The sequence below is a fragment of the Esox lucius genome, chromosome 9 (genome assembly GCF_011004845.1).
Source record: "Esox lucius isolate fEsoLuc1 chromosome 9, fEsoLuc1.pri, whole genome shotgun sequence".
Classification (NCBI taxonomy): domain Eukaryota; kingdom Metazoa; phylum Chordata; class Actinopteri; order Esociformes; family Esocidae; genus Esox; species Esox lucius.
In genome coordinates, this window is record NC_047577.1 from 2,347,311 (window position 1) to 2,359,835 (window position 12,525).

Consider the following 12,525-nt stretch of genomic DNA (forward strand, 5'->3'; position numbering starts at 1 on the left):
CACAAGACGCTGATCTGACTATTAGCTCACTGGAATACTGCAGCCCTGCTGAAAAAAGGTGGAAGAAGCCTTCGTGAAAGAGGAAAATGAAGCGTGAGTTGTCACTGTTAACATCACCATATACTGTTTTTTTGTGAGAGAAAAGGGAGAGACTTTTAGAGTAAGAGAGTGAGGATATATCTCTGATAAAAGAGGATGCCGTGTTTGGTGTGAAAGAGAAGGATGAGATTACCGTCACTTTGAAGGAAGAAGAGGAACAGACTGGAGATCCAAATAACTACTGTGAGTTGTTAAACAGCTGCAAAAAGCCAGCTGAAGTTAACACTTGAATATGTTGTTCCAAGCTATTTTGTTGAAGCTGCATGGAGTGCGGCCGTCTGATATTAGAGTTTCTCCTCCAACAAAACATGCAGAATTAGACATACTTTTAACAACTCTAGCTGTTGCACTGCATGGCATTGTCTAGACCAGGGGTATTCTACTCTGGACCTCAAAGCCAGTTACTCTCCATATTTATTTTTGGGATTTATTTGGACCTGAGGAACCAAGTGGGTGTAATAATGAGGTAGAACAGACAACCGTAATGCTTCGGACCACGTAGGGGAGTTGAATACCACTGGTCTAAACTGAACCTGCCTGAATTTTATGGTTTCAATCAGGGTAGAATGTTCTTTCAGGTTAGTCACTTCGGTGCCACAATGGGAACTTGCATGCGTCAAGCACATGCATGAAAACAAATACAAAAATGCCTGATGTGTAGTCCCTTCAGTTGAGTAGTCGCCGGAAGCCCCACCTCCACCTGCTATGAAATACCCAGCTTACACCTGCATTCACCGATTTACCGCTTGGCAAATGTCATGTCTGCTTTAGTGTTTTTTCTTACATTTCTTGGCATGTCTCCACATCCCCCACACTCATCAGTGTGACTGTCCATCTAGGTTTACCTAGAACAATCGCCACTTTCTGTCACTGCATGTTGTTTATCACTCCTGGGTCCCAGAATTAGCCACAGATCTCCCCTTGAGGGAGGCCTCTTGCTTGCTGACTTGGCTTCTCCCCTCTGGAATTGTAAAGAAGAGAGAGGTTTGGCAGGGCCTGCATAAATGTATTAATGTTGGCAGTTTTGTTGTTTCCACATACCTTTGTTAGTTTCTGTCGCCTTTATGTCACCGCCCCTGGCTTGGCACGTTCGGTACTTCCCGGATTAGCAGATTGACTGATGGCTTGGCAGCTTTCCCCATTTCTCAATTTATTAATTTTTTTGGTGGGTTGTTTTGGATTCTTTCATCAGTATTCTACCTCCGGCTTATCGACACTGTGTATTGTGGAATGAGTTTTACCCAGGGATCCTGAAAAGACAATCAAATTAGGCCAAATCAATATCACTGCTTTCAATGTGATTTTTGCAGTAACAGAGGAAATCAATGTCACATCTAGAGGAAGACATATTTGGAGTGAAGGAGGAAGGAGAGATTACTGTCACTTTGGAAGACGATGACCAGGAGGACATTGGTGAGTATTTGTTTATTTAGACGTGATCTGAAGCTCTACATCATTAGTTTATAAATGTAAATGCTTTAACTATTGAGTCCTATGTCTTTCAGCTGTGATCAGTGGTGTTGTAGAATCATTTTTAGTGGCTTTACAATCAGTAACATTGTTCTAGAATGGTAACTTGCTGAAGCATTTGGTTCTGGTCACTCTTCTGACATAATTTTGAGATGATGTATACCTGTCAGTATTCAAAAATGTTTAACACATTTGCAAGAATATTGTGTTGATGCCACCTGACTTTCTCTAGAACTCTACCAGATAGATATACTCTTGTAATATTATTGAAGTTGCACTAAAAGAAAGGGCAACGAAACGCATGGCCTGTCTGCAAATGTGCCAAATTGATTGACAAACAGAGATTGACCAGATTTTTTGTCTTGTTGGGGGACTGATTAACAGAACAGCTTGTAGCTGGTTTTTATGGACTCTTTGGCAGCTAGCTGATGTTTTCCAAACTCAGTCCTGAGAGCAGCCAGCAGCTGTTGACTATATATTGTCTGCAGTCCAAATACATTTTCATGCAAATTATGTGAAGTAAAGCAGCAAACCCCTTAGGTTGATGGGAAATTGTGCAACTAAGACATCATTTCTGGGCAAAAACGAAGAACCTCAATGTGAAATGGAAACATAGCTATTTAGCAAAGAGCAATTAGTCTAGTAATACTTAGGTGAGGACTGTCTGGTAGGGGTGAAAGAATGAGTGACAACTGCATCCAGCCTCTTGTAACTGACAGAGCAGTGCATCCCTCTCCCCAACCAACCAGCTGCACATGTCAACCTCATTTATATTGGAATAAATGGTGATCAGTGTGAGACATGATCAAATTAAGTGTACACAGTTTGAGCATTTTTTAAACATTGTTTCGGTAGGAGCTTGTTATTGTTGTTCCCCTTTAACACTAGAAGGCCCATAGACTTTTTTTCAATTGTTCATAACTAAGTTTTAATAAAATATTGAAGTGCTCCAGCCTTGGACATTTTCTAAAATGGTGTTGTGTTGCACTCTCTATTTTTAAATATAAAGATATGGGCATTTATACCTATAAAAAACGTATTTTTGTTAGGAATTACCTCAGATCACACTCTCTAACTGTTAGACCATATATATACATTTATTTTCGCGCGGTTTATGTTTAAACATTCTAATTAACTAGGCAACGGCATTCAATGTTTGTTTAATCATTAACCGTGTGGAAATAAATGTGTTTATATATGGTCTAACAGTTAGGAACTACCTCAGATCACACATTAACAGCTATTTACAATGGATAAGAGACAGAGATTTATGGATGCCAAAATGGTATTAGAGTTCCTAATGGAAATGAGTGATGGCAAGTCTGATGATGGAGAGATATCAGGACTGAGTGATGTGTCCTGGGATGACTCTTCATCTGACAGTTAATCTGATGGTGGAGAGATATCAGGACTGAGTGATGTGTCCTGGGATGGCTCTTCATCTGACAGTTCATCTGATGGTGGAGAGATATCAGGAGAGATATCAGGACTGAGTGATGTGTCCTGGAATGACTCTTCATCTGATGGTGGAGAGATATCAGGAGAGATATCAGGACTAAGTGATGTGTCCTGGGATGGCTCTTCATCTGACAGTTCATCTGACAATGATCAACCACCTCAGAAACAAGTGAGACGGACCGACCCTCCACTTCAAGACAGGTCAACGACAGCACTTCTAGAAGGTAACCATGAATAAGCTGTCATGGCTGTTCTATATTCTACATATATATAGCTATATAGCTATAGCTTTGCTTACATAGCGTGACAATGAGCATTTTAGTCTAAAGTAGTTCTCTATTATTATTCCTTAGCGTGTGCTGCAGAACCATCATTAGGCCTACCAGAGACTGGGAAAGATGGTACCGCCTGGACTACCATTGAGTCTGGCAGAGGAACAGGGCGACATCAGGTCAAAAATTTTATCACGGAGTCAGCTGGCCCCACACCACACAGAAGGCATATAATTTACAACAAACTGTCGTCATTTTTATGTCTGTGTGATGGAGTGATGTTGCAGCACATCCAAGAATGCACAGTGGCTGAAGCGCGCAGAGCGAGTGAAGAGAGAGCCACCTGGGCTGTTTCACTTGCCAAGTTTAAGGTTCTTTATGTCAGGGGTGCATTCTGCGGGAAAAACATTGAGATGGAAGGTTTCTGGTCTGAGCAATGGGGCGACTCGTTTTTGTCTCAATGTAGTAGAGGAATCGATTCCGGGAGATCATGAGTGATGAGGAATCAATGAAAATGCTTGTTGAAAATCCTGCTGAGTGCAGATATAGAGAAACTGTCTTAATACACCTTAAACAGCTTATACAGATACACACACAGAACATACAAACAATGCCTGCCATGGTCAGTGTTTGTTGCAGTACTTGTCATGTGAGGTAAAGCATTGTCACATGTTAGAGATATTTCACCCACTGAGACCCTTTGTAAAGTCTAACATCACACACAAAAACAAGCTATTATTATTATCTTTGTTACTTTTGGAACTGAACTTTTCTCTTTGTTGTGTGGCGTGTGGAAGGACCCAGGAAGTACTGTTCATAACTTTCCTGTGGTAATATCACTTATAGGGCTTGCTAAGCTTATGAACAGTACTTCCTGGGTCCTTCCACACACTACATTCAGTATCTCACAAAAGTGAGTACACCCCTCACATTTTTGCTAATATTTGATTATATCTTATCATGTGACAACACAATGTAAAGTAGTGAGTGTATAGTTTGTATAACAGTGTAAATGCCTGAGCCTTCCCAGGGATTGTCTTTGTGTGTCCCTTCACTAGTGATTATAGCGAAATCTGTTGGGATTGGTCCCTACATGGGCTTGACTGTGCTCCTAAGTTGTTGTTTTTTAAAATTCCAACAGAACTGATCAATAATTCATAAAAAGGACCACAATTGAACATACATGTTTGGATGCCAATTAACTTAGCTGCGTGATTTGGAATGTGATTGGTTACACCTGAGCTAACACGTGTATTGAATAAATCGTGTACTGAATATTTTTCTGAACGGCGTTACTCACTCCAGTCAACAGGTGGCGATGAGTCTCAGATTATATTTCTAGCGTGACGACGCATCTACCACAGAGTATCGCTACGGTTCAGCTAACATGGTAGCTGGCTAGCCGACGTAAAACCGAGATACTTGATGCTTGAAACCATTTTCTTTGTAACAAATCAAGTGGTATATTGGTTCATATAATTCAGTATTTATAGTGTCAGTTAGTTGGTTAAGATGGCTCAACACTAAATCGATAAGCGCTAATGCTCACTAGCAAGCTATTATCCCCGACTATGAGCTCCCTGCAGTTCTGCGTAAATACTGAAAAAGAGGCCTGGACGGAGGAAGAAGCCTTGGTGAAAGAGAAGGAACTGAGGATTGTTACTGTTAAAAAAGAAGTAGATTGTGATATTGTTAGAATGAAAGAAAAGGGGGGGCCTGTCAGTGTAATACAGGAGGAGGGGGTTGCTGTAAAAAAAGAGGATGCCGTCTTTGGAGTGAAAGAGGAGGATGAGGAGATGACTGTCACTTTAAAGGAAGAAGAGGAACAGACTGGAGATCCGATTAACTACAGTGAGTGTTGCCTTATAGACCGACAGAAACTCTACTGAAGTTCACACTTTTAATATGTTGTTCCAAACTAATTATTCATTATCGCCGCTTTCAATGTGATTTCTACAGTGAAACAGGAGGACATTAACATCACAGTTAGAGAAGAGGAAGAAGTATTTGGAGTGAAGGAGGAAGGAGAGATTACTGTCACATTGGAAGACGATGAACAGGAGGACATTGGTGAGTATTCATTTATTTAGACGTGATCTGAAGATCTATGTCATTAGTTTATAAATGTAAATGCTTTAACTATTGGCTCCTAGGACTTTTAGCTGTAATCAGTGGTTTAGGAGAGCCAGACGGGACGTTCAACTGTTTTTACAAGCGGCCTGTTTATTAGCTACATCACCTCCTTGAAAATGTATAGCTTCTACATATGGTGAGTGATGTGGCCTTGACTTGCTGGATGAAGCAGTCAAAGAGACATTTAGTTTCAGTTCCAGTCAAAATGATCAAAGTGCCTTTGAGTGAGGTACAGTGCTGTCAACTGTCCCCTGAAATGGAGGGATTATGTATAGGAAGGGCTGTCCACTGTCCCCTAAAATGGAGGGATTATGTATAGGAAAGGCTGTCCACTGTCCCCTAAAATGGAGGGATTATGTATAGGAAAGGCTGTCCACTGTCCCCTAAAATGGAGGGATTATGTATAGGAAGGGCTGTCCACTGTCCCCTAAAATGGAGGGATTATGTATATGAAGGGCTGTCCACTGTCCCCTAAAATGGAGGGATTATGTATAGGAAGGGCTGTCCACTGTCCCCTAAAATGGAGGGATTATGTATAGGAAGGGCTGCCCACTGTCCCCTAAAATGGAGGGATTATGTATAGGAAGGGCTCTAAATCCTACAATATTCTCGTTATATCGATGTAAATGCCTTCAAATTATTGCTGACAGTCTTCGCTCCTGTTGTTTCATTTCAAATCCAATGTCCCGGAGAGAAAAGACAACAACATGTGACCCTGTCCAAATGTACAAACAATCTAGTTGTTTCCGTGTTTTAAAGTAATTCAATGCTTGATGTAAACAAGAACCGCCCCCAGAAACCTCTTCACACCTCGTTCCACAACATGCAAAAGTCTTGGGGTGTGAAAACATCTCGTACATTGTATTCATTATGATGTCTTTCGTCAGCTAGTTGGCTCACATTCACAAGAACATGAAATGTTTGCACTGTGTCAAATCACAGCCTCCAGATAGAGAAATAGAACCCATTGCTTGGGGTTAAATTGCTTAGTATTGAGACAACACATACTTATACCCCTACTGTTAATATTCCCAAATGTAGCTTGCAGAAGAGTGGGCAAATATTGCCAAGTCAAGATGTGCCGTGCTAATAGACTCCTACCCAAAAAGACTGAGTGCTGTAATAAAATCCAGAGGTGTTTCCACAAAGTATTAGTTTAAGAGTGTGCGCACTTATGCAACCAGGTTATGAGTTTTCCCCTCAAAGATTTGTTTTTCAATTGAATTGTTCATGTTATAGCTTACATTAAAGGTGGAGAAGTTCTGACATGATTTATCTTTCTCATTCACAAGAACCTGGCATTTTCACCGGGCTGTGTAGACTTTTTATATCCACTTTAAATTTTATGATACATTTCATTTGCTGGTTTTAGAACATTTCAAAAAATGTCTCCATGGATGGCTCATGGGCTTTACTGCACCACCTGTTGGTTCATTCCAGGTTGAGAGACCAACTTTATTTCATGTTTGTTTCTACATAGTTTTTTACATTGGGATGTCTCAACCATCCCAATGTAAAATTCTTAAGTCGATATGGCAATACTAATTACAGTGATCTGCATAATTAACATCAAATACCTCTAAGACTCAATCTTCTGAACTGTTCAAGCTATAGAGACCAAACCACCTTTGGCAAATTGGGATAATGTTAAACGTTTATCGACTATGATCATGGTAATTAGTCTTATTTGGATAATTAGGATTAATTTACCATAAAACATGATAACTTGACCTGTTCATCTTAGGGAGAACAAACTAATATTCGTTCTAATCTTGGCTATCCCAATGTACATTTCATAAACCTTCATCGAATATGACTATACCTATTGCTGTATTTTGCATAATTCATTCAACCCCTATTGGTATATCTTGATTTGTTCTATATGGCAAGAACAAGTTAGCTTTGTTTTGTCTGTTAGCCTAATTTGCGTAATTAGTTTTAATTAACCCTTAAACAGTATCTCTTAAACCGTTGAAGCTAGAGAGATTAAACCAACTTTGTTTTACATGCTTAGGCTATTCCAATTAAAATCCTAAATGCTTATCAACATTTGAATACATTTATTTACATAATAAGCATTGATTGAACTTCTAACAGTACTTCTAGAACCATTCAAGTTAGAGTCCCCACCAACTTTGTTTCAAATGTTTAGGCAATCCCACCATATATTTCTTAAACAAGTAATGTACAGTATCTATGTTTTGTTTTGGAATTAATTGTTATAGGTAAAAGTGAGATATATTGTACACAGTTTGAGGATAAAAATATTTTTTGGGGAGGTGCTTGACAATTTGAGTGGGTGAACATGATTGTTGTTCCCCTTTAACCAGTGTGTTTATATTCTTACAGAACAAAGCTCAAACCCAGGCTCAGGCAGCGGTGCCAGTTGTGCAGCATCAACAAACTGTAAACAAGGCAGACAGAAGCCCTGCTGTCATGAAAATGTTATTTGTCCAGCTCACCTGATGCTCAAACAACAGAAGCGATACCCCTGCTCCCAATGTGGGAAAAGCTTCAGTCGGGCAGGAGAACTAAGGAGTCATCAGAGATCACACACTGGAGAGAAGCCTTACAACTGCTCTCAATGTGGGGATGGATTCACTCTGCTAGGAAGTCTGAAAAGTCACCAGAGAATACATACAGGGGAGAAGCCTTACAAATGCACCCAGTGTGAAAAGAGCTTTAATCGTTCAGGAAGTCTTAGACAACATCAAAGAGTACATACAGGGGAGATGCCTTACAAATGCTCTGAGTGTGGAAAGAGCTTTAATCATTCAGGAAGATATAGAGCACACCAAAGAGTGCATACAGGGGAGAAGCCTCACCACTGCACCCAATGTGGGAAGAGTTTCAGTCGGGCAGGAATCCTTAAGATTCATGAAATAACTCACACAGGGGAGAAGCATTTCCACTGCACTGTGTGTAAGAAGAGTTTTACAAGAGAAGTAGCTCTAAAGATTCATGAAAGAGTCCACACTGGAGAGAAACCTTTCTGCTGTTCCACATGCGGCAAGTGTTTCAGTGACAAACTAAACCTTAATAGACATGAGAGAGTACATAGTGGGGAGAAGCCTTACCTCTGCACACAGTGTGGGAAGTGCTTAAGTAATTCAAGAACCCTTAAAGAACACCAGCGGATACATACAGGGGAGAAACCATACCACTGCTCTCAGTGTGGGAAGAATTTCCGTTTTGCAGGAGACCTACAGAAACATCAGAGATCGCATAGCAAAGAAAAGCCTTACCAGTGTTCTGTATGTAAGAAATGTTTTTCTCAGCAACGAAACCTAAAGACTCATCAGCAGATACACATTGAACAGAGACCTGCCCACACTCTCGATGTAACTGTTGAAGAGGGTAAGAGGGAAATTAGTGTCTGGGAGAGAATAGGTGAGACCAAGGGAAATAGTACTATATTCCCTGACCCAAGGACATCAACAATACCTGGTCGTAGAAGTTACCCCTGCCCTCAATGTGGGAAGAGTTACAGTTCCTCAAGTAATTTAAAGACTCATCAAATAGTACACACTGGAGAAAAACCTTTCTGCTGCTCTAAATGTGGGAAATGTTTTAGTAAGAAGGTAACACTTCAGAGACATGAGAAAGTACATGAAAAAGGAACAAATGAAGAAAAACATTTCCACTGCTCTGTATGTGGGAAGAATTTTAGTGAGAAAGCGTCCCTTAAGAGACATGAGAAAGTACATAATAAAGAAAAGCCTTACCACTGCTCCCAATGCGGAAAGATTTTCAATGGTGCAAATGCTCTACAGAAACATGAGAGAATACATGTCAGAGTGAAACCTACCTTTACTTTGAATGTGATTATTAAAGAGGAGGGAGAAGAGAGAGAAATTAAAGAAGAGAGAGAAGTGGAGGAATATGAGATAGAAGTGAAAGAAGAGGAAACATAAGGTAACTTTCCTTGGATTCCCCAGTGAGGTCTATCTCTATATGAAGGTCGGTCCCATGTAACTCAGCTGACAACATGGTGCTTGTAAACCAGGGTAATGGATTAAATGCCCATAGGGCCAGGATGAAAAAGTATGCTTTCTCTAATGAAAGTCCCTCTGGATGAGAGCATATGCTAAGTGATTTACATAAATGTATATTATTTTACTTCTATGACTGTATTTCAAGTCTGTAAATAAACTATTTAGGTACTACTGACTACCTAAAATGGTGGAGGGTGTAGATTCTAAACCAGTATGAAGTCAAGTGCCTGGATGCAACACAAAAGCAAGTTATGTTTTGCAACTTCCGAAGGCAATTTTTGATTGACCTGCTTTCCGATTGAGTTCAAGGCTTATGTTGATGATTTACCTCCACCTGCAGTAGTGAAATGTTTTGAGTCTAATTCATTGGCTGACACATCCTTCACCGAATTGAGTTCTGTGTTCCTTCCCTAACTTGCTTGTCCTAACCAGATTACTTCTAAATAATAACTGTCTGCCATATCAAAGATGGTGGATATTTACTAAATACTTTTTTTATAACGAGCTTAAAACCAATATAACAGTGCAGTCAATTTCGCTCAATTTTGTGAATATCTCACTTAAGAAATTAGAAATTTTATGTAATGCCATGCTGGGGTTTTCATCAAATACTAATTGCATAAATGTTATGCCCAAATTTATGAAGTATTTCCTTTTCATGACTGTCCAATTTTTTCAATAAAATTGGCATTGAACATTGGATTTGTACCTTTCGAGTATGTAGTTTGAGCGTATGGCTTATACTGTTAGCAGTATTGACATGCCATTCACCAGTAGAACTCAAATTATCCCTCAAGCTTGTGTCGAAAAAGCATAGCAAGCTAATGTGACACCAAACGACTTTGTAAAACATGCTTTCCCGACCCTACTTGGGAGTTGAGCCTAGCCACTGTAGTTTCAATATCTTGTTGTGGCTTGCTCTTTGGGGTGTTAGTCTGGGTGTCTCTACAAGCACTTTGACAACTGCTGAAATGAAAGGGCTTAGTGACATACATTTGATTGTGCTCTTTTTGCTTTGCAATTCAATACCCAACAGGGAGAGTTTTATAGCGAAATCATGAAAAGCACAATAATGGAGGTCAATTTACTTGCGTGATCTGGAATGTGTTTGTTTACCCCTGAGCTAAAACGTCTAGTGAATAAATCATGTAGTGAATGTTTTCCCGAACGGCATTACCCACTCCAGTCAACAGGTGGCGATGAGTCTCAGATTTCATTTCTAGCGTGACGACAGTTCAACAACCGAACACTGCTACTGTTAAGCTACAATGGTAGCTGGAGAATGATGGTATCTGGCTAGCCGACATCAAACCGATAAAGGGAGAGACTTTATCGGTAATCGAGAGGGAGGATATATCTGTTAAAAGAGGATGCTGTGTTTGGAGTGAAAGAGAAGGATGAGATTACCGTCACTTTGAAGGAAGAAGAGGAACAGACTGGAGATCCAAATAACTACTGTGAGTTGTTAAACAGCTGCAAAACCCGGCTGAAGTTAACACTTGAATATGTTGTTCCAAGCTATTTTGTTGAAGCTGCATGGAGTGCGCCCGTCTGATATTAGAGTTTCTCCTCCCACAAAACATGCATAATTAGACATACTTTTAACAACTCTAGCTGTTGCACTGCATGGCATTGTCTAGACCAGGGGTATTCTACTCTGGACCTCAAAGCCAGTTACTCTCCATATTTATTTTTGGGATTTATTTGGACCTGAGGAACCAAGTGGGTGTAATAATGAGGTAGAACAGACAACCGTAATGCTTCGGACCACGTAGGGGAGTTGAATACCACTGGTCTAAACTGAACCTCCCTGATTTTTATGGTTTCAATCGGGGTAAATATTTTTGTCTGCATTGTTGCAGAATGTTCTTTCAGGTTAGTCACTTCAGTGCCACAATGGGAACTTGCATGCGTCAAGCACATGCATGAAAACAAATACAAAAATGCCTGATGTGTAGTCCCTTCAGCTGTGTAGTCGCCGGAAGCCCCACCTCCACCTGCTATGAAATACCCAGCTTACACCTGCATTCACCGATTTACCGCTTGGCAAATGTCATGTCTGCTTTAGCGTTTTTTCTTACATTTCTTGGCATGTCTCCACATCCCCCACACTCATCAGTGTGACTGTCCATCTAGGTTTACCTAGAAAAATCGCCACTTTCTGTCACTGCATGTTGTTTATCACTCCTGGGTCCCAGAATTAGCCACAGATCTCCCCTTGAGGGAGGCCTCTTGCTTGCAGACTTGGCTTCTCCCCTCTGCAATTGTAAAGATGAGAGGTTTGGCAGGGCCACAGCGCTTCGTGGGAGATGTGAGCGCTCCTCTGTGGTTGACGCTTTGGAGCACACATTCCCACCTACGACTCATGTCCAGCCCCGAGTTTTATGGATGCCAAAATGGTATTAGAGTTCCTAATGGAAATGTGTGATGGCAAGTCTGATGATGGAGAGATATCAGGACTGAGTGATGTGTCCTGGGATGACTCTTCATCTGACAGTTCATCTAACAATGATCAACCACCTCAGAAACAAGTGAGACGGACCGACCCTCCACTTCAAGACAGGTCAACGACAGCACTTCTAGAAGGTAACCATGAATAAGCTGTCATGGCTATTCTATATTCTACATATACATGACTATAGCTTTGCTTAGATAGCATGACAATGAGCATTTTAGTCTAAAGTAATCCAAAAATGCACAGTGGCTGAAGAGCGCAGAGCGAGTGAAGAGAGAGCCACCTGGGATGTTTCACTTGCCGAGTTCAAGGTTCTTTATGTCAGGGGTGCATTCTGCGTGAAAAATATTGAAATGGAACGTTTCTGGTCTGAGCAATGGGGCAACTCGTTTTTATCTCAATGTAGTAGGGGAATCGATTTCGGGAGATCATGAGCTTCCTGCGCTGTGATAGGAAGGAGACACGGCAACACTGGCGGACAACTGACAAGTTTGCGCTCATGACTGAAGTGTGGGAGAGATTCATACATAACTGCACTGCATGCTACAAACCAGGGCCGGACATTACCGTGGACGAACAGCTGTTCCCGACCAAAACAAGGTGCCGGTTCACGCAGTATATGCCTAACAAGCCGGCTACATTT

At 40.8% G+C, this 12,525-nt stretch overlaps 1 protein-coding gene across 5 annotated transcripts in view; it reads left to right on the top strand.

The window, feature by feature from the left end:
- The window catches only part of LOC114839778 (zinc finger protein 883-like), a 32,532-nt gene that overhangs the window by 16,932 nt on the left and 3,075 nt on the right, over window positions 1–12,525 (top strand). For 2 of the 5 annotated variants that reach the window (XM_034294039.1, XM_029122075.2), the window contains exon 4: window positions 8,823–10,127. In XM_034294039.1, the coding sequence (XP_034149930.1) occupies window positions 8,823–9,346 (524 nt within the window). In that variant the 3' untranslated portion in view covers window positions 9,347–10,127. Of the gene's footprint in view, window positions 1–57; window positions 283–1,409; window positions 1,513–4,643; window positions 5,151–5,258; window positions 5,370–7,781; window positions 12,014–12,525 lie in introns of those variants that run through there. The other 3 variants (XM_034294041.1, XM_034294040.1, XR_004576107.1) reach the window with 3 other exon arrangements.